The 26009-nt window shown below is 42.0% G+C and overlaps 1 protein-coding gene across 1 annotated transcript in view; it reads right to left on the bottom strand.

The window, feature by feature from the left end:
- The window catches only part of PHF20 (PHD finger protein 20), a 164940-nt gene that overhangs the window by 64081 nt on the left and 74850 nt on the right, over positions 1–26009 (bottom strand). The window contains exons 7-9 of the mRNA XM_008074342.2: positions 22036–22149; positions 21162–21341; positions 20483–20662 (exon numbers count right to left, since the gene is read on the bottom strand). Of these exons, the coding sequence (XP_008072533.1) occupies positions 20483–20662; positions 21162–21341; positions 22036–22149 (474 nt within the window). The remainder of the gene's footprint in view (positions 1–20482; positions 20663–21161; positions 21342–22035; positions 22150–26009) is intronic.

Below are 26009 nucleotides of genomic sequence, written 5' to 3' on the forward strand. Positions count from 1 at the left end.
ACTCCAGCATGGGTAACAGGGCAAGACTCTGTCTCTAAAAACCAAACAAACAAAAATCACACACATAAATTAGAGTGAATTTCGCCTTTTGCCAAGTAGTCTTGTGAAACTAAATGTTGGAAGTCATATGTATCCATAATAAGCTGCATGTGCTTATTTTAAGAACTTTGTAACACATACCGTTCAAGACCTATACATTCTTAAATCTTTTTCTGAGTTGCTGATAAAGATATCCAGTAGGGGCTGGGGAGGTGGCTCATGCCTGTAATCCCAGCACTTCAGGAGGCAGAAGTGAGAGGATTCCCTAAGCCCACAGGTTCAAGATCAACCTGGGCAACACGGCAAGATCTTGTCTCTACAATAAATCAAAAAATTAGCTGGGCATGGTGACACATGCCTGTAGTTCTACTTGGAAGCCTAAAGTGGAAGGAGCCCCTGGGCCCAGAAGTTCGAGGCTGTGATGGGCATGAGTGTGCCACTGCACTCCAGCCTGGGTGACAGAGTAAGACTCCAACTCAAAATAAAAAAAAGATATCCAGTAGGACAGTGCTGACGACAGCCTCTGAACAACCTTCAGGCTGACACCAACCGATTAATCTACACTCTTTGGGGAGAGTTGCCTGAGAAAATTCAATTTCTTCCTTGCAGACTATCAATGCATTCACGTATTTCCTCCTTGACCATAAAACAATTTCAAGATGTGGCCAAACTATATGCTAAAAGATAATCCAGTCCTGGAAGCCTCTCAAAAAGAAAAAAAGTTTAGTTTGGCAGGAAAAAAATCTCTTCCACAAATAAAAAATCCTTGATCCCTCATAGCTAAGCAGAAGGCAGGCAGAGCTGGACCTCCAAATGCAAGCCAGCTTGCCATATGGTGGACCAGACACCTCTGAGAGTTGGTACCAAGATCAAAGAGGCTCAGGTAAGCAGAGAAATTCCCCAGGAAAGGAGTCACTACCAGGTGTCAATATCCCAAAGACCCTGGTCAAACCAAAAGTTTGAGATAGCAACACTAATAAGACCAGAGTGAGTTGCTGTTTTTTATCTTAAGGAGTAAGTATAAAAAGAAGAAAGATTTGAGCATTACATATCTTCAACCATGAAAGTTCAGGAAGTAACAATTTCCCCATAAACTCAATTCAGTGAAGTAAAACTCACTGTTATAAAGACAAGCCCTCCTGATTATAAGCCTGCCAATCATCTACCCTGCACTATCAGAAAAAGCAATCAACACTAGCATCAGGGTGAGACAAGTAGCAAAGGGGTTATGAATCAGTTATAGATAATAGCTTGTGACAAAATATAGTACGTGACACAATTAAATAATTTCAAAACGACAAAGCAAAAAGTAGATTCTTCCAGAAATTGAGCTCTAAGGAGGAAAAACATAGACAAAGATATAATACTGAAGTTAGGTACAGTGGCTCATGTCTATAATCCCAGCACTTTGGAAGGCAGAGGCAAGAGAGCTGCCTGAGCCCAGTGGTTCAAGACCAGACTAGGCAACTAGGCAAGACCTCATCTGTACAATAAAAATATCAAAAACTTGGCTGAGCTTGGTGGTGTGCACCTGTAGTTCCAATAACTTGGAAGGCTGAGGCAGAATGGTCACCTGAGCCCAGCAGTTTGAGGCTGCAGTGGCTGAGTGTGCCATTGCACTCCAGCCTGGGCAACAGAGTGAAGACTCCCAACTCAAAAAATAAATAAATATGCATATTTATATATATAAAATATAGTAAAATGTTTATGTACTTATGCTAACTTACTAATGATCAGAATCTGTTTAAGATGTGTTAAATTAAAACCACAGCAAAAAAGATATAACTACCCCCAAGATTATTTTATTTTGGAAACCAACAAATTTTGAGAGACGTGAAAATTTATATTTTCCACATTTCACAATTTTATTCTAATTTTCCAACAGTGCAGCCAGAAGAGCTGTCTGAATGCACAATCAAGGCTACCAGTTTAGCCAGTCCAGGCCAACGTAGGTCCTTGTCTAGCGTGTGGCTCCCACATGCCAACCAAGTCCTGCTCTTCCTTTTACCTCCTTGCACAATGCATTCTCTTTGGCCCCTTACAGAATTCCCGTAAGCACTCCGTGGAAAATAAACCGTATAGTCCTTCTCCCTTTCTTTTCGTTGTAACAGATAATTTTGTCTACTCTTCTTTTTAAAATGTTCAAATAAGCCAGGCTCGGTGGCTCAGCCTGTAATATCAGCACTTTGGGAGGCTGATGTGAATGGATTGCCTGAGCCCACGGGTTCAAAACCAGCCCGAGCAACTTGGCAAGACCTCGTCTACAATAAAATAAAAATTAGCTGAGTGTGATAGTGAGCACCTGCAGTTCCAGCTACTTGGAAGGCTGAGGCGGAAGGATTACCTGAGCTTAGGAGGTCAAGGCTGTGGTGGCTGTGAGTATGCTGCTACACTCCAGCCTGGGCGACAGAGTGAGACTCCAACTCAAAAAAAAAAAAATCATTATTTCAAAGTAGATATCTGTACAACCATTTAAATGCTGTCCTCTTCCTCATGTTGAACAGATTACTGAATTACTATTAGGAAGAAATCAAGACAAAGCACAGCTCTCCCTCCTGAATATCCAGCTCAAAATCCCAAGAGTTGCCCTTGCTCTTGTCACACCTAAATTATTACTATACTTTAGCACATGCAGAGAAGAATGGTCCACAGATTTTGCTTTTAATAATGGTAACTCCAATGAATGCTTTCTTTACCTTCTTAGGGGTAAGTGGGATGGATATACAATCTAAGATGTCTCCTAATAATCCTTGCCTTCTGGTATTCATGTCCTTGTATTATCCCCTACTCTTGAGTATGGGTAGCACCTGTTAACTTAACTCCAATAGAATATAGTAAAGGTGACAGTATGTCACTTTTGTGATTGTAGTATATAAGACTGTAATGCCTGGCTGATAGGTATTCTCTCTTAGTGTCTTAGTGAAACAAGCTGCTAGTTACAAGCTACTTTACAGAGAGACCCATGAGGCAAGGAACTGAGAATGCCAGGAAAAAGCCAAGTCCCTCAGTATGACAGCCTGCAAAGACTGAATGCTGCCAGCAGCCCAGTATGCCTGGAGCCCTCCCCAGGAGAGCTTTCAGATGAGACCACATCCCTGGTCAAGCCCTTGATTATAAACTTGCAGAGGACCCAGCTAAGCTATGAACACCTCACTCACAGAAGCCGCGAGAAAATAAGTGCATTGTTTTAGCTGCTATGCCTGTGATAATACTGTTACACAACAACAAATAATACAGAGCGGGACCCGCAGTCCTCTCATTTTCTACATACTTAGGTAATGTTTTATACTTTTATTTTATAGCATACATACATTATTTCTATACTAATAAAGGTTTTTAAACTATGTTTTCAGAAACTTGGCTTAGAAATAAATGTTCAGTTTAATTTTCTGTATGCCCATTGCCAGTATTAGAAAACCTCACAATTAGATAACTATGATAAGAAGACTATGATAATATTCAGTCTGGCTGGCAATTCTCAGCCTGGCATTCAAGGCCCACATCAGTTTAAGGACCATCTCGCTTTCAAAATTCATTTCCCATTAATCCGCAATGAGCCTAAGCTCCTGCCCCAGCAGCTGCTGGCCACAGCAACTGCTTCATGCTCTTGCAGTGCACATCCCTGCTCAGCTTGTGCCCTTTCCCTGCCTTCCTCCCTGGCTCAGACAAGTTTTAGCCTCTGTCCAGACCTACCTCACTCCAAATTCAGGAAGGCATCCAGATGGCCCTGGATCTAAGGGACCACACGCCACATACTCCTGGCACACAAGACTATCTACTGCACTTCACTACCAGCATTTAGCATCTGCTCCTGGATCTCATTGTCATTTCTCCAGCCAGAGGAAAAGAGTCACTTCTTCTGTGATCTTGTGGCTCTCAGCACCAAGTCCAACACAGTTGGAATTCTTGTCAGCAATGACACCTTGTGGCCCAGTAGTTTGATGCCTTTTTGACATGTATTTCAAAAATATTTTTCAGGTCTGTGCTTTCTCATCTTTGACACAACAAAAAACAATCAAAAGGAAACATGAACAGATTTATTTTTATTTATTTATGGTTTTTGAGTTGGAATCTCACTCTATCACCCAGGTTGTAGTGCAATGGCACACTCACAGCAATGCAGTTGCGGCCTGCTGGGCTCAGGTGATCCTTCCACCTCAGCCTTCCAAGTAGCTAGAACTACAGGCACATGCCACCTTCCCAGCTAATTTTTTGATTTATTGTAGAGATGAGATTTCACCAAGTTACTCAGGCTGGTCTCGAACTCATGGGCTCAGGCAATCCACTCACCTCAGCCTCCCAAAGTGCTGGGATTATAGGCCAACATGAACAGGTTTAAATGTCTCAGTCAAATTCTGAGACTAGAAAAATAAACAAAATGTCCACAAATGGAAAAGTTAAATTATACCAAGTCCGCATTACGTATTTTTTTGCTTTTTTAGAGACAAGGTCTTGCTATGTCACCCAGGTCACCCAAGCTAGAGTGCAATGGCTATTCAAAGGCGTGATCATAGCACGCTTTAGCCTTGAACTCCTGGACACAAGCGATCCTCCCACCTCAGTCTCCTGAGTAACTGGGACTACAAGCAGGTGCCACTGTTCCTGACTTAAATTATGTAATTCTGTTTTTTTTTGGAGCTGGAGTCTCACTCTGTTGTCCAGACTGGAGTGCAGTGGCCGCTCCCGGCCACCGCAGCCTCAACCTGCTGGGCTCCAGCAATCCTTCTGCCTCAGCCTTCCAAGTGGCCGGAACTACAGGCGCACGCTACCATGCCCGGCTAGTTTTTGATTTATTGTAGAGATGAGGTCTCGCCAAGGTGCCCAGGTGAGTCTCAAACTCACTGGCTCAGGCAATCCACTCACTTCAGCCTCCCAAAGCACAGGATTACAGGCTGAGCCACCGAGCCCGGCTAAATTATGTAATTCTAATCAGTCATTAAAAAGATTGAAGCAGGCCAGGCATGGTGGCTCATGCCTGTAATCCCAGCACTTTGTGAGGAGGAGGCGAGAGGACTGCTTGAGCCCACGGGTTCAAGACCAGGTTGGGCAACATGGTGAGACTTCATCTTTGTGATAAATCAAAAAATTAGCTGGGTGGCACATGCCTGTACTTCCAGCTACTAGGAAAGCTGAGGCAGAAAGATGGCCTGAGTCCAGCAATTCAAGGCTGCGGTGACCGTGAGTGTGCCACTGTACTTCAGCCTGGGCAAACCAGAGTGAGATTCTGACTTGGAAAAAAAAAAAACGAATGAAGCAGTTCCATATTTACTAATATAGATAATTTCAAGTTCTATATTAAATGAAAACAGGAAGTTGCTAATATGATCCCATTTATGGTTATAGGTGAAAAAATATATTTGTTATAAAAATATATAGAAAGGAAACCAGAAGAATAAAAGAACTACTGATAGTGGTCATCCGTGGAGAGAGGCTTGAGTCAGAAAGGAAGGTAGCAAGGAGGAATATACACATTGTCACATTTTATCTGCCTGCTCCAGGAGCAATGAGCATACCTAGCACCCAGATCTTAGTTTCTTAAATATAATTCTCCACTTAAAAGAAATCATGGCTTCTTGGAGAAATGATTCCAGGGCTGACTAAGTACGAAATGAGCTTGGAACAGATATATGCCAGAAAATTTTTTAAATGCTCAAAGAGGCCGGGCTCGGTGGCTCAGCCTGTAATCCCAGCACTTTGGGAGGCTGAGGTGAGTAGATCGCCTGAGCCTGCGGGTTCGAGACCCGCCTGGGCAACTTGGTGAGACCTCATCTCTACAATAAATCAAAAATGAGCCGGGTGTGGTAGCGCGCGCCTGTAGTTCCAGCTACTTGGAAGGCTGAGGAGGAAGGATCACTGGAGCCCAGCAGATTGAGGCTACAGTGGCTGGGAGTGGCCACTGCACTCCAATCTGAGTGACAGAGTGAGACTCCAACTCAAAAAACAAAATGCTCAGCCGGGCTCGTGGCTCAGCCTATAATCCCGTGCCTTTGGAAGGCTGAGGTGAGTGGATTCCCTGAGCCCGCGGGTTCGAGACCTGCCTGGGTAACTTGGCGAGACCTCATCTCTACAATAAATCAAAAAATTAGCTGGGCATGGTAGCACGCATCTGTAGTTTCAGCTACTTGGAAGGCTAAGGCGGAAGGATCGCCAGAGCCCTGCAGGTCGAGGCTGCGGTTGCCAGGAGCGGCCATTGCACTTCAGTCTGGGTGACAGAGCGAGACTCCAACTCAAAAAAAAAAAAATGCTCAAAGAATGATGAACTTAGAAGCCAATTTGAAGGGCTCCACCGGCCAAATCTGGGACAGTCTGAGTATTAAAATAAATAATGATAGGCCAGGTTGAGGTGTGGGGGGAAAAATAAATAAATAAATAAATAAATAAATAATGATAGAAACTGATTATAATCTACAGAAGGAAGCAAGAATCCATGTGGGGAAAAAAAAGGAAAGAAGGAAGAGAAGGAGGAAATACGGAAAAGCTACTCTTTATAACAGAAAACAAGCTAATAAATGTTGAAGGAATGGTGAGAGTTAGAAATTACCATTTGGTACTTGCTTCAGCAGCACGTATATTAAAACTGGAACAATACACAGATTAGCATGGCCCCTGTGCAAGGATGATATGCAAATTTGTGAAGCAGTCCATGTTTTTAAATTTAAAAAAAGAAAAAGAAATCACCACTTGGTAGAAGAAAAAAAAGAGGCGGGGGGAGAAACTACCATTAGGCGGATACCAGGCAAGAAATATTAGTGAATGCTAAAATAATGGGTGAAAGTTTGATGTGGAAACAAGACATTTACATAGTCTCAAAGCGTCTTCTCACAGGAAACATATTCATTATTAAATAAATAATATCTTTACAACAGAAAATACTGGTAGGTACTACCTTAGGTAAGTGATCAAAGTTAACATCACCAGTAAACGGGACAAACAGGTTATCATGTGTTTCCTGATAGAATGCACTTGAAAAGAATATATTATTCGTGTGGTATTTCTGCTAAAAGTGAATATCCTAAATCTAATTATGAGATTACATCAGAAAAACCCAAATTGAGGGACATCAAATTCTTCAGAAATGTCAAGGCCATGAAAAACAGACTGAAGATCTGTTTCAGATTAAAAGAGACAAAAGAAACATGACAATCAAATTCAATGTGTGCTCCAGCATTGGATCCTGACCAGAAATAAAAGAATTTTCTCCCCCCTTTTGCCATAAAAAACACTACTAGAACAACTGGAGAAGTTTAACAGAGGTCCTAGATGGGCATGGTGGTTCACGCCTATAATCCCAGCACTGTGGGATGCACAGGTGAGAGAACTGCCTGAGCCCAGGGTTCGAAACCAGCCTGGGTAGCTTGGTGAGACCTCATCTCTACAATAAATCAAAAAAGAAATTAGCCAGGTGTGGTGGTGTGCTCCTGTAGTTCTAGCTACTTGGAAGGTTGAGATGGAAGGATCGCCTGAGCCCAGCAGGTGGAGGCTGCAATGGCTGTGAGCGTGCCACTGCACTCCTACCTGGGTAACAGAGTGATTCTCCAAACAACAACAAAAAAAAAGAGGTCCTGATTTTGATCATTATATTGTGGAAATATAAGAGACCATCCTTGCTTTCAGGTAATACACACTGAAGTATCTAGAGCTAAAGGACTGTAACTTATTTTCAAACAATTTGAAAAATACATACTTTAGAAAAAAATAAATACAGTAAATTGCTAACAACTGGGGAATTCATATTCTCCAACCTAGAGAATGGTAAAAGATCATTATTTTGGCTATTTTTTTAACTTTTTTATAAATCTGAAATTATTTCTTTTTTATTGTGTTTAATATTTTTAATTTTATTTTTGTAGAGACAGGGTCTTGCTATATTGCCCAGGTTGGTCTTGAACTCCTGGGCTCAAGAAATCCTCCTGTCTCAGCCTCCCAAAGTGCTAGGATTACAGACATGAGCCACCATATCAGGTTCTAAATCTGAAATTATTTCAAAATTAAAACTTACATAAAAATATGCAGGAGCCGGCCTCGGTGGCTCAGCCTGTAATCCCGCACCTTTGGGAGGCTGAGATGAGTGGATTGCCTGAGCCTATGGGTTCGAGACCTGCCTGGGCAACTTGGTGAGACTCATCTCTACAATAAATCAAAAAATCAGCCGGGTGTGGTAGTGCATGCCTGTAATTCCAGCTATTTGGAAGGCTGAGGCGGAAGGATCACCGGAGTCCAGCAGGTCGAGGCTGCGGTGGCCAGGAACGGCCACTGCACTCCAGTCTGGGCAACAGAGTGAGACTCCAACTCAAAAAAAAAAAAATATGCAGGGAGCCAGGCTCGGTGGCTCAGCCTGTAATCCCGCGCCTTTGGGAGGCTGAGGTGAGTGGATTGCCTGAGCCCGTGGGTTCGAGACCCGCCTGGGCAGGCGAGACCTCATCTCTACAATAAATCAAAAAATCAGCCGGGCGTGGTAGTGCATGCCTGTAATTCCGGCTACTCGGGAAGGCTGAGGCGGAAGGATCACCGGAGCCCAGCAGGTCGAGGCTGCGGTGGCCAGGAGCGGCCACTGCACTCCATTCTGGGCAACCAAGTGAGACTCCAACTCAAAAAAAAAAAATATGCAGGGAAAAATGATATCTATATGCGAGAAAAATACTTTGAGGCCACAGAATATCTAAAGATTAAAATATCTAACCCTGTCAACACACAGTCCTAGTAAACATTTCAAGTCTATCCCCTGGAATGCAAATGTATGCGTTTGGCCTCCACAAAAATCACTAAGCATTTATTCCACAAGGTGTCAGAGCTGCCTCAAGTGCCAGAGCTGGGTTTGGAACAACTAGCTATCTTCTGCTCTGGACTAGATGCGCTGCCTTCTGCACTCCTCCTGCTGCCCACCAACCTGTTTCATTCCAATTTCTCAGACAGTGATTCCATGTCAGATTAGAAACTCCAGGACTGTAGCACCTGCTCAGGACAGTCATAACTAAAGAGTGACTAACACAGCATGCTGGCCTCCAGGCACCTGGTTAGAAGTTTATGATGATGGCCCTCCCTATTTCCTGCTTATTTACATAATACATTCCTGGTGGATGCGTTCTCAACAAGCTTCCCTCTCCCCCAGCAATCTTTCCAGATATTCCCGTACCCATCTCTAATCCCTTGTTCCAAGAAAACACCACAAACACCATTAAGTTTCCAGATCAACATATTTTCTCCCCTCAAATTAAAGAATTCCAAAGGTACCACTTTGTCCTGGAGAACTGACATCACTTGTACCTCACACTGCTACTCTGCTAAGCCTCTTACTCTGAAACACATTGCTTAAAGAGTGCCACTATACCTGGCTGGTTTTGAAATTTATAGAAAAGGTCAGGAACGCAGTGGTAATTTTGAATCACATACTGTGTAATGTACGTAAAGGTAGGGACTCCGCTCATTTCATTTGATCTGTATAGCAACCAGTATCTCACCAGACAGAATTAGTTACTCATCTGGAAGACAAGTTACATACTCTGCATTACTGACCATTAGCAAGTGTGCAACTCTGGCTAAGTCACTCCTTCTAGACAAATACTAGGCTCTTTATCTCTAAAACTATGAGAATAGAAAACAGTTAGAAATAACTTACATATCCTTTAGCAGGGACTAAATAAATTATACAATATTCATACGCCAAAATAAATCCTATGTGATTGTGAAAGGAGATAGGAACATGGAGAATGGCAAGCCACTGAAGATGAGGGTATGAACCCATTACTGTGCTTTTTAAAAGCTATGTGTATATGTATGTTTTATAAGCACAGAATGATGTCTGGATGAAACCACATACCAAATTGTACAGTGGCTCATTCAAGAGAGGCCACATAAGAGAGAACTTTTCATTTCTTTTTACATTAGGTACTCGGTTTTAATTTTTACTAGCATACATTAGTTTTGAAAAGAAAATTTTTTTTTGAGTCGAAGTTTCACTCTTGTCGCTCAGGCTAGAGTGCAGTGGCACACTCACAGCCACTGCAACCTCAACTGGCTGGTCTCAGGCAATCCTACTGCCTCAGCCTTCCAAGCAGCTGGAACTACAGGCACGCACCATGACGCCTAGCTAATTTTTTAATTTATTGTAGAGATGAGGTCTTGCCACATTGCCCAGGCTGTTCTCAAACTCAAGGGCTCATGCAATCCTCTCACCTTTCCCTCCCAAAGTGCTGGGATTATAGGTATGAGACACCATGACCAGCCGGTTTTGAAATTTATAGAAAAGGTCAAGCATGGTGGCTCACACCAAATCCTTGCATTCTGGGAGGCCAAAGCGAAAGGATCACTTGATTACAGGAGTTTGAAACTATCCTGGGCAACAGAGTGAGACCTCATCCCTACAAAAAGTAAAAAAATCAAGATTAGCTGGGTGTGGTGGCGGCACAAAGTCCCAGCTATTCAGGAGGCTGAGGAGGGAGGATCACTTGAGCCCAGGAGTCTGAGGCTCTAGTGAAAAGAGATCCTTTTTTTTTTTTGAGTTGGAGTCTCACTCTGTCACCCAGGCTCACACTCACAGCCACCCTAGCATCAACCTGCTGGGCTCTGGTGATCCTTCCACCTCAGCCTTCCAAGCACCGGTACAATAGGCGTGCGCTACCACACCCGGCTAATTTTTTATTTATTGTAGAGAAGAGGTCTCGTCAAGTTGCCTAGGCTGGTCTCAAACCTGCAGACTCAGACAATCCACTCACCTCGGCCTACCAAAGTGATGGGATTACAGGCTGAGCCACTGAGCCCAGCCTGAATGTTCTTAATGAATGTTTGATTATAAAAACTCAAATTTCATATAAAAACCAACATTTGGCTAGGCGAAATGACTCATATCTGTAATCCCAGCACTTTAGGAGGCCGAGGTAAGAGAACTGCTTAAGTCCAAAAGTTCCAAACCAACCTAGAAAACATAGTGAGACCTCATCTCCACAAAAAATTAAAATAAATTGGCCAGGTGTGGTGGATTGTACCTGCAGATTCAGCTGCTCGGGAGGCTGAAGTGGAAGGACTGCCTGAACCCAGGAAGTTGAGGCTGCAGTTGGTCGTAACTGTGCCACTGCACTCCAGCCTGGGTGACAAAGTGAGATTCCAACTAAAAAAATTAAAATTAAAATTAAAAATACTAACTCTGAATTGTACCCAACATCTTTAAAATAAAAAATCAAATAAAAATAAAAAATAAATAAGGCAAGGCACGGTGAGTCATGTCAGTAATCCCAGCACTTTGGAAAGTGAAGGCGGGAAGACTGCTTGAGCTCAGGAGTCCAAGACCAGGCTGGGAAACATAGCAAGACTTCATTTCTACAAAAAAAGTTTAAAAATTACCTAGGCATGTGGCACACCTGTAGTCCCAGCTACTTGGGGGGAGTGAGGCAGGAGGATAGCCTGAGCCTAGAAGGTCGAGGCTGTAGTAAACTGTGATCGAACCACTGCACTCCAGCCTAGACAACAAAGTGAGACCCTGAATCCAAAAAAAAAAAAAACCCCAAAATAAATTAATAGCAATTTAAGCCTAAAGCAAGGACAAAAAATAATAAAGAGCAGAAATCTCAGAAATCAAAAACAGAATGTCAACAGAGGAAATTAACAAAAGGTAAGAGCTGGCTGAGCTTGGTGGCTTATACTGTAATCCCAGCACTTTGGGAGGCCAAGGCAAGTGGGCTGCCTGAGCCCGTGGGTTCAAGACCAGCCTGGGCAACTTGGCAAGACCTTGTCTCTACAATAAATTTTTTAAAATTAGCTGGGCGTGGTAGTGCACACTTGTAGCTCTGGCTACTTGGAAGGCTGTAGCAGAAGGATTGCTGGAGCCCAGCACGCTAACACTAGGGTGGCCATGAGTGTGCCACTACACTCCAGCCTGGCCAACAAAGTGAGACTCTAACTTAAAATAAATAAATAAATAAACATTAAACATTAGCAAAATCTTTCATTACTTTCTCCTTATGACACAAAAATGATGACATGACACATACTCTGGAGTGATCTCATGTTCATATCATGTTGCTTTTCCATGAAGAAAACTAATGAGTAACTGGTGTGATTTAACTTTAAATGTCTTAGAAGACATATTAAAATACCTTTCACAATAATCTTCAAAATAGATTCTTTATCTGGATATGTTAATATTTTAACATTCCATATTCAACAGGCATCTTGGGGGGACGGAGATGACTATACTAGAAAACAGGACACACTTAAAACTTTGTTTGGAAAATGAGTTGCAATATTGTGGCAGATCCAGAAATATTTAAGCTAGGTAATGATCAACCAATAATGCTATTTACCATTTATCAACTGAAGTATCAAGACCAACCCATTCTTAAATGTAAATGCCAGGCTGGGCGCGGTGGCTCACACCTATAATTTCAGCACTTTAGTAGGCAGAGGTGAGAGGACTGCCTGAGCTCAGGGGTGTGAGACCAGCCTGAGCAACATGGCAAGACCTCATCTCTTCAATAAACCAAAAAATTAGCCAGACATGGTGGCACATACCCGTAGTTCCAGCTGCTTGGAAGGCTGAGGCAGAAGGATCGCCTAAGCCCAGCAGGTCAAAGCTGCAGTGTCTGTGAGCATACCACTACACTCCAACCTGGGCGACAGAGTAAGACTATAACTCCAAAAAAAAAAAAGTAAATGCCTCCCTGAGGTCAAGAAGATCACAAGTTATTCATTTTTGTGTATTTTCCTATACTCTCCAGCTCTTTCGTCTCCCAGTCAAGGTTTTGGCACATAGGAAATACTCAAGTAATTGTTGAATGAATGACCCAATAAATAAATACAACCCATCACCTTACTGACAGAATAAGTTTGCCAGTAGATTTATTAGCTCTGGCTGGAAATAAGAACTATTCAATAAAAGTGTGACTGAACAAGGCCCAGAGGTAGGAGTGTACCTGCTGTGCCCACAGGAAAGCAAAGAGGCCTTATGGCTGCAGCAGAATCAACAGGAAGGAGAGGTAACAGGTGGCCAGAAGCAGCAGGGCCTTGCAGGTCATGATACGGTCGGCCCTGAGTCCCTCAAGATCAAATACTAACAGTTCTGGGTTATCGGAAGTCGAGAATGCCAGTTGCATTACTCTTGTACTTTCTAGAATTCTTTTCAAATTTATGAATATTAAAAAATTACCCAAAAAAGCATACTGAATGAAGACAAGATCACCACCACAATGAGGTAAAAGGTACTCAATTAAGTCCCTGGTAAAGTCTAAAGGACATGATTTTGATAATTAAATTGGGGTAATGTAGGAGAATGTCCTTGTTTACAGGAAATATAGCATTTCCTAAAAAGCATTAAGGAGAGAGACCTGGAAATTATTTTCAACAATTCAGAAAAAGTACCTTAAAAAATAAAATAATAAAGCAAATATAAATTGCTAACCATTAGTGAATTTGGTTAAAGGTATACTCTTTGAACCATTGTTTTCCAACCTTTTTTATGACTCAAATTATTTCAAAATAAGAACTCCTGGCCTCAGGCAATCCTCTCACCTTGGCCTCCCAAAGTACTGGGATTACAGGCATGAGCCATTGTACTCAGCCACATTTTCTTGGATGGTGAATTGGCAATGCAATTTAAAATGTGAATTCTCTTGAATCCAGCAACACTCAAGAAAACATAACCTATAGGAATATTCACCAAGTTATCAAAAATATATGTTCAAGGAATTCTACTACATCATTATTTAATATACTGAGTACTCAGAAACAATCTGAATGTCCATCAAGAGGGAAACTAATAAATATATAGTAGAACATTATTATTTAATTTTTGAGTTGGAATCTCACTCTATCGCCCAGGCTGGAGTACAGTGGCACGCTCACAGTCACCGCAGCCTCGACCTGCTGGGCTCAAACGATCCTTCTGTCTCAGCCTTCCAAGTAGCTGGAACTAAAGGTGTGCGCTACCGTACCCAGCTAATTTTTTTATTTACTGTAGGGACGAGGTCTCGCCAACTTACCCAGGCTAGTATCAAACCCCTGGGCTCAGATAATCCTCTCGCCTCAGCCTCCCAAAGTGCTGGGATTACAAACTTGAACCACCATGCCCAGCCAGAACATTCTTAACAGAGATAACTTATTCAATCATTATAAAGAATGAAGCAAATGTACTGACGTGGAAAGATCTTGATAAACACTATAAAAATAAATGAGAGAAGAATAAACCTAAAATTATCCCAATTACACTAAAAATAATAAACACTGTTTCCCTACCTATGTAAATACAGAGAAAAGAATCAAGAAAGATTACAAGCTATTAACAGAAGTGAACTCAAGGGAAAAAAACAGAGAAAGTCTCTTGCTTTTGCTCCTAATATCTCCATATTGTCTGGATTTTTATGATCGGCATATGTTATTCATATACTACTATTTTTTTTTTTTTTTAGAGATGAGGTCTTGCCAAGTTGCCCAGGTTGGTCTTGAACCTGTGGGCTCAGGCAATCCTCTCACCTCAGACCTCCCAAAGTGCTGGGATTATAGGTGTGAGCCACTGTGCCCGGCCTCACACACTGCTTTTAAAAAAGAAAAGTAGCCGGGCTCGGTGGCTCAGCCTATAATTCCGCGCCTTTGGGAGGCTGAGGTGAGTGGATTGCCTGAGCCCGCGGGTTCGAGACCCGCCTGGGCAGCAAGACCTCATCTCTACAATAAATCAAAAAATCAGCCGGGTGTGGTAGCACGCGCCTGTAATTCTGGCTACTCGGAAGGCTGAGGCGGAAGGATCACCGGAGCCCAGCAGGTCAAGGCTGCGGTGGCCAGGAGCGGCCACTGCACTCTAGTCTGGGTGACAGAGTGAGACTCCAACTCAAAAAAAAAAAAAAAGAAAAGTAAAAATAAGAGCCTTATGTATTCTTCACTTTAGAAGACAAAGATCAAGAATTATTCAAATTATTCATGGTCAGGGCCATCCTGGACTCTGATCATTTACCACAAACATAACATTACCAAAGTGAAGAATCTGTATTACCAATTATATTCAATAGCTTTCAATGCAACAAATAATCACTATGTGAGAAAAAAAAATGTGTGTGTGTGACCATAAATATATACAATCTCTTAAGGCTGTGTATTAACATACGATGAAGGTTTCTCTTTCAGTAACAGAGTAGCTCATATTGTAACAACCACTCTGTACACAACCATTATATACTCTGCAAAAAAAATATTTAAAAAACGAATATTTGGCCAGGTGCAGTGGTTCATGCCTATAAACTGAGCAATTTGAGAAGCCGAGGTGAGAGGATTGCATGAGCCCACAAGTTTGAGACCAGCCTGGGCAACTTGGCAGGACTTCATCTCTACAACAAATTTTTAAAAATGCACCAGGCGTGGTGGTACACTCCTAAAGTTCAAGCCACTTGGAAGGTTGAAGCAGAAGGTTCACCTGAGCCCACCAGGTCAAGGCTGCAGTGGTCATGAGCGTGCCACTGCACTCTAGTCTGGGTGACAGGGTGAGGTTCCAACTAAAAAAAAAAAAAAAAAAACTAAGTAAAAAACAAATATTTAAGGACACTGGAGAGAAACAAAAAGAAGGCAGAGAAAGGTGAGGTGTCAAACATTTGGAATAAGGGAAGGAAAAAAAGATCACTATATGAGTTTCCCGTTTTCTAAGACTTTTTGTCCAAAGGCAGACCCCAATTAGGAGGACCAGATTGCTATAACTCAGAGAGAAACCTTTAGTCTTATTGGTGAAAGAAACCTAAAACAATATTCAGTGTACCTGCAACAGCTGTGAAGAGAAAGGGAAAATCCTAAAAAGGAGAGCCACAAGCAGGTCACCCCAATATCTGCTTAAAAACTCTGTCTAAATCTTAGTCGATCACTAAAGGGAGAGAACTCCAAGCAACCCACACAAAGGCTAAAAGACTGAATGAACAGAAATTTTTCAGCTACTGACCACTATAAAAGGAAAATAATTTGGACTGAGTTGAGTCAAGCAAATTACCCTTTAAAAGTAAAGAAATCAGTATTCTTAGGAATACAACATAACCCAAGCTCTACGACATTTCAGTCACAACGTCCAGGTTATAATACAAACATTAGGCATATGGAAAAAGGAGAAAATATGGCCCATAGTCAACAAAAGAGTCAACCAATGGAAGGATCACTTGTGGTCTTGAGGTTGAGACCAGCCTGGGAAATAGAGTGAGACTTCGTCTCTACAAAAAAAATTTTTTTTAATTAGCTGGGCATGGTGGCACATGCCTGTAGTCCCAGCTACTCGAAAGGTTGAGGCAGAAGGATACCCTGAGCCTAAGAGGTGGAGGCTGCAGTGGCTACTAGTGTGCCACTGCACTCCAGCCTGGGCTACAGAGGGAAACTTCCACACACACAAAAAAACCAGCTATATCTTCTGTCTTACTGTCTTTAAAATACATATTTATTTAGAACAAAAATTACAATACTATATCATGGATTTCACAGCATATGTACATGTAACTCATATGACATCAACAACATGGGAGAGATTAATGGAACTAAACAGCCTTTTATATAGAGTTTTTTGGCCTTTTTTCTGATTTTTTTTTGTTTTTTTAGTCAGAGTCTCACTCTGTTGCCTAGGCTGAAGTGCAATGGCACACTCACAGCCCCTGCAGCCTCAGTCCGTTGAGGTCAGGGGATACTTCTGTCTTAGCCTTTCAAGTAGCTAGAACTACAGCCCTGTACAACCACACTTGGCTAATTTTTGTATTTATTGTAGAGACGTGGTTTCACCATGCTGCCCAGGATGGTCTCAAAACCATGAACTCAGGCAATCCTCTCACCTCTGCCTCCCAAACTGCTGGGATTACAGGCATGAGCCATCATGCCTAGGCTTTCTGCTTTTATTTTTTTATTTATTTTTATGAGTTGGAGTCTTACCCTGTCGCCCAGCTAGAGTACAATGGCAAGTTCACTGCCACCACAGCCTTGACTTGCTGGGCTCAGGTGATCCTACCGCCTCAGTCTTCCATGTAGCTGGAACTACAGGCACACGCCATCATACTCGGCTAATTTTCTGGTTTATTGTAGAGGCGAGGTCCCACCAAATTGTCCCGGGTGGTCTTGAACCTGTGGGCTCAAGCAATCCTCTCTCATCTGCCTCCCAAAGTGCTGGTATTACAGGCGTTCAGGTACCATGCCCGGTTTATTTTTTTTAAAGACTAGTTGAATACAGTAATGAGAAAAGAACTTCACATAAAGTGTTTTGATATTAACTCTAAGTAAACTGTAAAGTTAAGGATATATATCATAATCCCTACAAAAGTCACTAAAATAATGCAATGAAATATAGCTAAAAGCTTATATTTCACCAGGCTGGGCATGGTGGCTCAAGCCTGTAATACTAGCACTTTAGGAGGCCAAGGTGAGACATAATTTGAATTTAAAGACATAATTATGTTGAAAGAAAAGAGAAATACTGTCAGGCCCGCAGTGGCTCACGCCTGTAATCTCAACACTTTGGGAGGTGGAGGCAAGAGGATTTCCTGAGCCCATGGGTTTGAGACCAGCCTGAGCAACCAAGTGTGGTGGAGCATGCCTATAGTTCCAGCTACGTGAAAGGCTGAGGGGGAAAGATCACTTGAACCTAACAGGTTGAAACTGTGGTGGCCGTGAGCGAGCCACTGCACTCCAGCCTGGGCAAAAGAGTGAGATTCTGACTCAAAAAAGAAAAAAAAGAAGAGAGAAAATTAGGCATACCAAGCACCCAGTAAGCAAAAAAAGTAAGCTTCAGTACCTATGCTAACATCAGACCAAGTTGACTTCAAGTCAAAGACTATTATCAAACAGAGTGGTATTTCATATTATAAAGGGGCAATACATCAGAAAGATGTAACAATTATTATAAATATGTATGTACCTAGTAACAGAATTTCAAAATACATGAAGCAAAAATGACAGAATTAAAGGGAGAAACAGGCACAACCATAGAGTTAGAGATTTTAACACACTTCTCTTGAAATTGATAGAAATACACAAGAAAAAAATCCCACAAAAACCAATGGAGATATTTACCAGAAAAACACCATCAACTACCTTGACCTAGTTGACAAACACAGAACAGACACACAATATAGTAGAACACATTGTTCTTTTCAAGTGTATACAGAACATTCACCAAAACAGATCATATGCTGGGCCATAAAATAATTCTCAACAGGTCAGGCACAGTGGCTCACACCTATAATTCCAGCTCTTTGGGAGGCCAAGGTGAGAGAATTGCCTAAGCACACGGGTTCAAGACCAGTTCGGGTAACTTGGTGAGACCTCATCTCTACAATAAATCAAAAAATTAGTTGGGCATGGTGGCACTTGGCTATATAGTTCAAGTTACTTGGAAGGCTGAGGTGGAAGGATGACCTGAGCCCAGGAGGGCGAGGCTGCGGTGGCTGTGAGTCTGCCACTGCACTCCAGACTGGGTGACAGAGTGAGAAGCCTACTCAAAAAAAAAAAAAAAAAATTCTCAGTAAATGTAAAAACACTGAAATCCTATAGGGTATAAGGTATGCTCTCTTACCACAATGAAATTGTATTAGAAATCAGTAACAGGCTGGGCTCGGTGGTTCAGCCTGTAATCCCAGTGCTTTGGGAGGTCGAGGTGACTGGATTGCCTGAGCCTGCGGGTTTGAGATCCACCTGGGCAACTTGGCGAGACCTCATCTCTACAATAAATCAAAAAATTAGTCAGGCATGGTAGCATGCGCCTGTAGTTCCAGCTACTTGGAAGGCTGAGGCGGAATGATCACAGGAGCCCAGCAGGTTGAGGCTGCGGTGGCTGGGAGCGTGCTACTGCACTCCAGCCTGGGTGACAGAGTGAGACTCCAACTCAAAAAAAAAGAAATCAGTAACAATAAGGTATCTAAAAACCCCAAATACTTGAAAATGGAACAACACACTTCTAATTAACCCATGATCAACCAATGAATAATATATTTTTAAATGAATGAAAATTAAAATATCATGTATCAAAATATGTAGGATGAAGTCAAGGCAATACTTAGCAGGAAATTTATAACTTTAAATATTTATATACACAGGAAGAAGGATCTAAAATCAGTTACCTAGAGTTTTTAGAAAAAGTTGAAGAAAACGAGGCCAAGCGCAGTGGCTCATGCCTGTAATCCCAACACTTTGGGAGGCTGAGGGAAGTGGATTGCTTGAGCCCAGGAGTTCGAGACCAGCCTAGGCAACTTAGCGAGACCTCATCTCTCCAAAAAAAAAAAAAAAAAAAGTTGAAGAAAATAATGAAAATCAAAACAAAAATCAATGACATTTTGAAAAGGCAAACAAAAGAGAAAATTCAAGCAAAAGGTTAGTTCTCTAAAACTATCAACAAAATTGATAAAGTCCTGGCCATACTAGCCAAGTAAAGAAGAGAGGGAACACAAATAACAAGTCAAATATGAAAGACACATAGCATTAAAATAACGGAGTATTATTAATAAAAGGTGAAAAAACATCATTAGAAAAGTCTATTTATTTATTTATTTATTTTTAGTTGAAGTCTCACTTCTTCGCCCAGGCTGGAGGGCAGTGGCACACTCATGACCATCCTAGCGTCAGCCCTATCGGGATCCAGCAATTCTTCCGCCACATCCTTCCAAGTAGCCAGAACTACAGATGCACAGTACCATGCCCGACTAATTGTTTTATCGAAGAGACGAGATCTCACCACGTTGCCCAGGCTAGTCTCGAACCCACGAACTCAGGTAATCCTCTCACCTCGGCCTCCTAAAGTGCTGGGATTACAGGCTTGAGCCACAGTGCCAGACCAATTTTTTTTTTTTTTTTTTGGAGACAGAGTCTTGCTCAAGGTAGAGTGTAGTGGCACAACCATAGCTTACTGTAACCTGGATCTCCTGGGCTCAGGCAATCCTCCTGCCTCAGTCTCCTTAGTAGCTAGAATTAGAGGCACATGCCACCATGACTGGCTAATTTTTTAATTTTTTTGTAGAGATGGAGTTTTACTATGTTGCCCAAGCTGGTTCTGACTCTTGGGTTCAACATTCTTCTCACGGCCTCCCAAAGTGCTGGGTTTACAGCCATGCCCAGCCAAGAAGTCAATTTGTTTGTTTGTTTGTCTGTTTGTTTTCTGAGTCAGAGTCGCACTCTGTCACCCAAGCTGGAGTATAGTGGCCGCTCATGGCCACCGTAGCCTCAACCTGCTGAGCTCAGGTGATCCTTTCGCCTCAGTCATCAAAGTAGCTGGAATCACAGACGTATGCCACCATGTCCAGCTCATTTTTCTTGGTTTACTGTAGAGGTGAGATCTTGCCAAGTTGCCCAGGCTGGTCTCGAACCCCTGGGTTCAGCAATACTTGCGCCTCTGCCTCTCAAAGTGCTGGGACTACAGGCTTGAGCCACCATGCCCTGCTTAATTTTTTTTTAAGTTTACAATTAAAGCAGAAGCAAAAGTATATATAAGAAGAGGATTAATTTAATTCTAAATATGAACCTTCCACAGCAGAAATCTCTTGTAATTCAGCAAGAGGAGAAGCCGGTTCCGTTTTCATAGTGTTTTCTCCCATTGACTGACAATTCAACTCCAAGCCTGCAGACCCCAAAACATCCCCAAAGGAGAGGCAAGTCAGTGCAGATGAGACCTGGCCAGGTTCCGAAGGCAATCTCAACTGACCTAGAAGGAAAAAAAGAAAGCTTGTATTATATACATATGTATATAATCTGGGAACCCAAAGTCTCACAACAGTCTAAGAAAGTCAAGGACATTTTACAGGACGCCATTCATCTCAAAACAAACAAGAAAACATTCACAGGTTCCAGCACATATGGACTGGCCTGTGAGTATCTCAAAGAAAGAGGCTAAAGTGAAAAGAGGAAATGATAAAGTATAAATAAAAAGATAGAGGAATGGAGTGAGATGGTACCAGAAAGGCAGGGCTCTTCAAGCAGTATACCTTCAACTAACAGTCAGCAGTATCTAAGCAAAACCAACCAAAACTACATCCAAAAAGTTTGTCTACTGATTGAATCATCAATAAAGACAATATATTATAAAAACACTGCAACCCATTCAATAGCTTAAGACCACCTAACACGTGTGGAAGGCAGTACACCGGTCCTTACTAGATAAGTACCAGACAGGCAAGATAATTCCAAAACAGACTTTGACTCACCTTCTTCAGATTCTTTAGTACTAGATGGTGTGTCTTGCAAAGGATCCGTAGTAACCAAATCTGATACAACCAAGTCAGGATCTAGAACCTCATGGGTCCCATTTGTAGACAGCCTGGAGGACCGTCTCCTGGATAAGTCTTTGTCAGTGTTGTCTGAGTAGTTTTTTGACTTTTCTTGGGCTATTAAACCATTAAGAGAGCTGTAGTCAAGAGACTAACAAGAAGAAATAACTCTGCTAGTACAGATTGCTGGGCTGGCTGCCTCTATAAGTGCTTTACAGAGAGACTTCAGGAACGTTAGACTAGTAATAAAAGGAAAAATCCTTTCCTAGTTTATAGTTTTAAGTAAGGGCAAACTTTCTCTACCAAAGTAGAATTTTGCTTCTTTAAAGATTCATATGTGCCAGACCACATCCAAATCTTGACAACTAATTTCTATATTGAGGATTCCCGATATAAAATCTATATACTAACTTCCAAAGTCAATAAGGTATATAAGAGACTTACATAGAGCCATCACAAATCCTTTTTGGAGCCAACAGAGTATTTTTTAAAATCAATAAATAGTACTTTTACAGCTTCACTAAGCATATGAAATCCATTTCTTCTTCTAAGTCATGAAATTTCCAGTGAAATTCAAATCAAATGTAGTTTACAGATATGGAGATGATACCACTGAACCCAACATTAATACAGTTTGTGCTTTAGAATTTATTTTTCTTCTAGCAAAAACTCCTTCTGATCCCATTTATATTAGCTCATATGACCAAAAACAAGCTTTAAGCTTGTAAGTAATGGGGGCAGAATGAATATAGAAGAGGATGGCACAAACAATATAAAATTCTACCCATACATATGCAAACTGGAGACTCACATGAATTTTTGTCAAGCCGAGGACGTTTTAAAGGGACTTCACTTCCTTTTGATATTTTCCGCCTTCTCAATTCCAGTGTTATCGGCTGTAAAGTTTGTGAGTTTGAATCCACAGCTACAATGTTTATAAAACCACACAAAAAAGAAACATGCAATTTCTTAGAGCCAAATCTCTCAATTTTATATATAAATAAAACATATATAGGTATATATATGAACATTACTGCATTTAAATAGACCTTCAAAAGGGCATGGGAGATGGTGATACCTTGCAGACCAACTTTCTGAATCTTTTTTTTTTTTTTTTTTGGTTTCTCCTATGACCCAGCTACAGTTTTCTTTTTTTAATTTTTTTTGAGTTGGAGTCTCACTCTGTCATCCAGGTTGGACTGCACTGGCACGCTCCCAGCCACTGCAGCCTCAACCTGCTGGGCTCAGGTGATCCTTCCACCTCAGGCTTCCAAGTAGCCAGAACCACAGACACACACTACCATGCACAACTAATTTTTTTTTTTCATTTATTGTAGAGAAGAGGTCTCACCATGTTGCCCAGGCTGGTCTCCAACTGTGGGCTCAGGCAATCCTCTCGCCTCTACCTCCTAAAGTGCTGGCATTACAGGCTTGAGTCACCACGCCTGGCCAGCTACAGTTTTCAATCTTTACTTACTACATTAGTTATCTTGACATTGGTCCTAGTTTTGAGGGTCCAAAAAGAATGCCAACATTTACATATTCTTAAAAATATTCAGAAAAATCTCAGAAGATTGCTATTAGACAGTCAATATTCTAGGCAAAGTTGCTGACATAATTTAGCAAACCCAGCTCTGGCATAATCTAGCAGTGCAGACGCTAAACCCTTGGAAAGTACTCACTTTTTATTTTTAAACTAACACTTAAGAAGCTCTCTCCCAATTAGAAAAGATGAAAATCCAAAGCAGGCAGAAGAAAGAAAAAAAGGAAAAGAAAACAGGAAGTTGTGGCAGGAAGGCAGGGCTAAAGGATCTGAGCAAGAGAAAAGGGGGGGGGGACGCAGGAGGGAAAGTGAGGAGGAGGAAGGGAAGTAAATGGGAGGAGAAAAGAAAGAGAAGGGAGGAGGAAGAAAAGGGAAAGGGAGAGAAAAGACTCATCTAAGACCACAGCTTCAGGTCCGCCATGTCTGAACAAAAGCCAGGAATGAGCTTCTCAAGAAGGCAAACCTGATGAGAATGCTGGGCTCCTTGGCTCTTCCTGTGTTCAATCTTCCCAGTATACTGACATTATATTGTTCCAAATGGCAGGAACTTGGAGATTATACATATTCCAAATCAAACCCAAATACAAATAAGCATCTCTAAACAGGTCCTGTTCCCTATCAGATCTGTACAATCTAGGGTATTCACAGCTCTACCAAGTCAATAAACTTATTCCAAGCAATTTTTTAAGGGGATTTGAATGGTATATGGGATATCTGGCAAACACTTCTTACAGTAAGTCACCCGGGAAACTTGTTACTAATTCACATTCCCAGGTCCCCACCTGGACAGTCTGACTGGAGAAGACAGAGGCAAGACTGGAATCTGTTTCAACATATGCCTGAGGTAAGGATTAACAGTAAACTTAGAAAACACCCTCTCTATTAAATGTATCCTATCTGGTATGAAATCCTACATTTATAAAAGCAATCAACTAAATGCCCTTTTTCTTATCTGAGTGAAGTCATAAGCTTTACAAGAACAATCTGCAAACTGGGTACAACTAGGCCAGACAATGTGGCTCAAGCCTGTAATCCCAGCACTTTGGGAGGCCAAGGCACGAGGATTGCCTGAGCTCAGGGTTTCAAGACCAGCCTGGGCAACTTGGTGAGACCTCATCTCTACAATAAAATCAAAAAATTAGCCAGGCAGGGTAACACATGCCTGTAGTTCCAGCTACTTGGAAGGCTGAGGCATAAGGATCGCCTGAGCCCAGCAGATCGAGGCTACACTCCAGCCTGGGTGACAGAGCGAGACTCCAACTCAAAAACAAAAACCAAAACCAAACAAAAACTGGGCACAACTACGCCCCACACACTCGCCAAAGGTTATAAAACCAGAACATGAGTAGCTAAATGGGAATCAGTTTCTTCTTTTCTTTTGCGATGGAGTCTTACTATGTTGCCAGGGCTACTTTTGAACTCCATGTCTTAGCAATTACAAGCATGAGCCACAGCACCTAGCCAGGTAATCAGTTCTCACATATGAGGGGGGAACCCCCCCAATATAAAATGTATTTTTTTAATTGTGTATTCTTACATGTTTAAACTTTAGTCACCTTCAAAGTACTCTCCGTTTGATGCAGCACATCTATTGAGAAGTTTTTTCCACAACTCAAAACACTTTCTGAACTCATCAATTTTGATGCCTTCTAGCGTTTCTGTGATTTTTTGTTTCACCTCTTCCACCTGGGAAACATTTTTCCCTTCAAGGATTTTTTTCCATCAGGGAAACAAAAAAGTCACTAGGAGCGAAATCAAGTGAATAGAGAGGGTGGGACAAAAAGGTCATGCTATGTCTTTAGTCAAAAACTGCTGAATACTGAGGATGGTATGGGCAGGTGCACTTGTAAGTCACCCACTATGCAATGGGCAAACACAATAAAACAATCTCAAAAAAAAAAAAATCAGTGAAGCTGAACATAGACTCTCACTGGTACACTGATGCTGATGGGTTCCTAGAACACTTACCTAGTGGGGGAAACCTGTACTAAAAGGGGCCTGCTCTCCAAAAGATAATTCCAGGTTTTTGTTGGTGCCCCCTTCGCAGACTGTTTCCTAAAGTAAGCTGAGGACTCCTCAGATTTTTGCATTTCCCACCACTCCTTGTATAACTGCCCTTCTTCCCCATTTCATGAAAAGGCCTGCCTCTCATTCATCCCACTTCTTAATGTCTCTGTCTGAAGGTTTCCCAACAGGGCTTCCTTATTCTAACCCAAGGGCAGTTTGCAACTAGTGCCATTCTCTTTTTTTTTTTTTGAGTTGGAGTCTCACTCGGTGGCCCAGACTGGAGTGTAGTGGCTGCTCCCGGCCACCGCAGCCTCGACCCGCTGGTCTCCGGCGATTCTTCCGCCTCAGCCTTCCAAGTAGCTGGAACTACAGGCACACGCTACCATGCCCGGCTAATTTTTGATTTATTGTAAACATGAGGTCTTGCCAAGTTGCCCAGACAGGTCTCGAACCCGCGGGCTCAGGCAATCCACTCAACTCAGCCTCCCAAGGCATGGGATTACAGGCTGAACCAGCGAGCCCGGCTACTAGTGCCATTCTCAATGCACAGAGCTCAATGCATTACAGATTAAGGATGCCTTGGCCATTCTCTTCTGGAACCCCACTGAGAAAGCCAGTGAATGTAAAGCCAGCTATCCAATAGAAAAAATACTGAGAGTACAAGCCACAAGTAATTTTAAAATTTTTAGTAGTGATAAAGTTTTTTAAAGAAAATTACTTTTAAGAATACATTTATTTAATCCAGTACACCTAAACACATTTCAAGGAATAATCATTTTTATTTATTTTTATTTTTTTGAGTTGGAGTCTTACTGTCGTTCAGGCTGGAGTGTAGTGGCATGTTCATGGCCATTGCAGGCTCAACCTGCAGGACTCAGGCAATCCTCTGTCTCAGCCTTCCAAGTAGCTGCAACTACAGGCATGCACCAACACGCCCAGCTAATTTTTAAATTTATTTTAGAGATGCGGTCTCGGCATGTCGCCCACTGGTCTCAAACCCGATGGCTCAGGCAACCCTCTTGCCTCCGCCTCCCAAAGTGCTGGGATTATAGGCATGAGCCACTACACCCAGCGAGTAATCAATATTTTAATAGTGAGATATTTTACTTTGTTGTGTGTTAAGTATTCAAAATCCAGTGCTTATTTTATATCTACAAACAGCCAGGCTCAGTGGCTCAGCCTGTAAACCCACGCCTTTGGGAGGCTGAGGTGAGTGGATTGCCTGAGCCCGCAGG

The sequence above is a fragment of the Carlito syrichta genome, unplaced genomic scaffold (assembly GCF_000164805.1).
Source record: "Carlito syrichta isolate Samal-C Ts95f unplaced genomic scaffold, Tarsius_syrichta-2.0.1 Scaffold316401, whole genome shotgun sequence".
NCBI classification, from domain to species: Eukaryota; Metazoa; Chordata; class Mammalia; order Primates; family Tarsiidae; genus Carlito; species Carlito syrichta.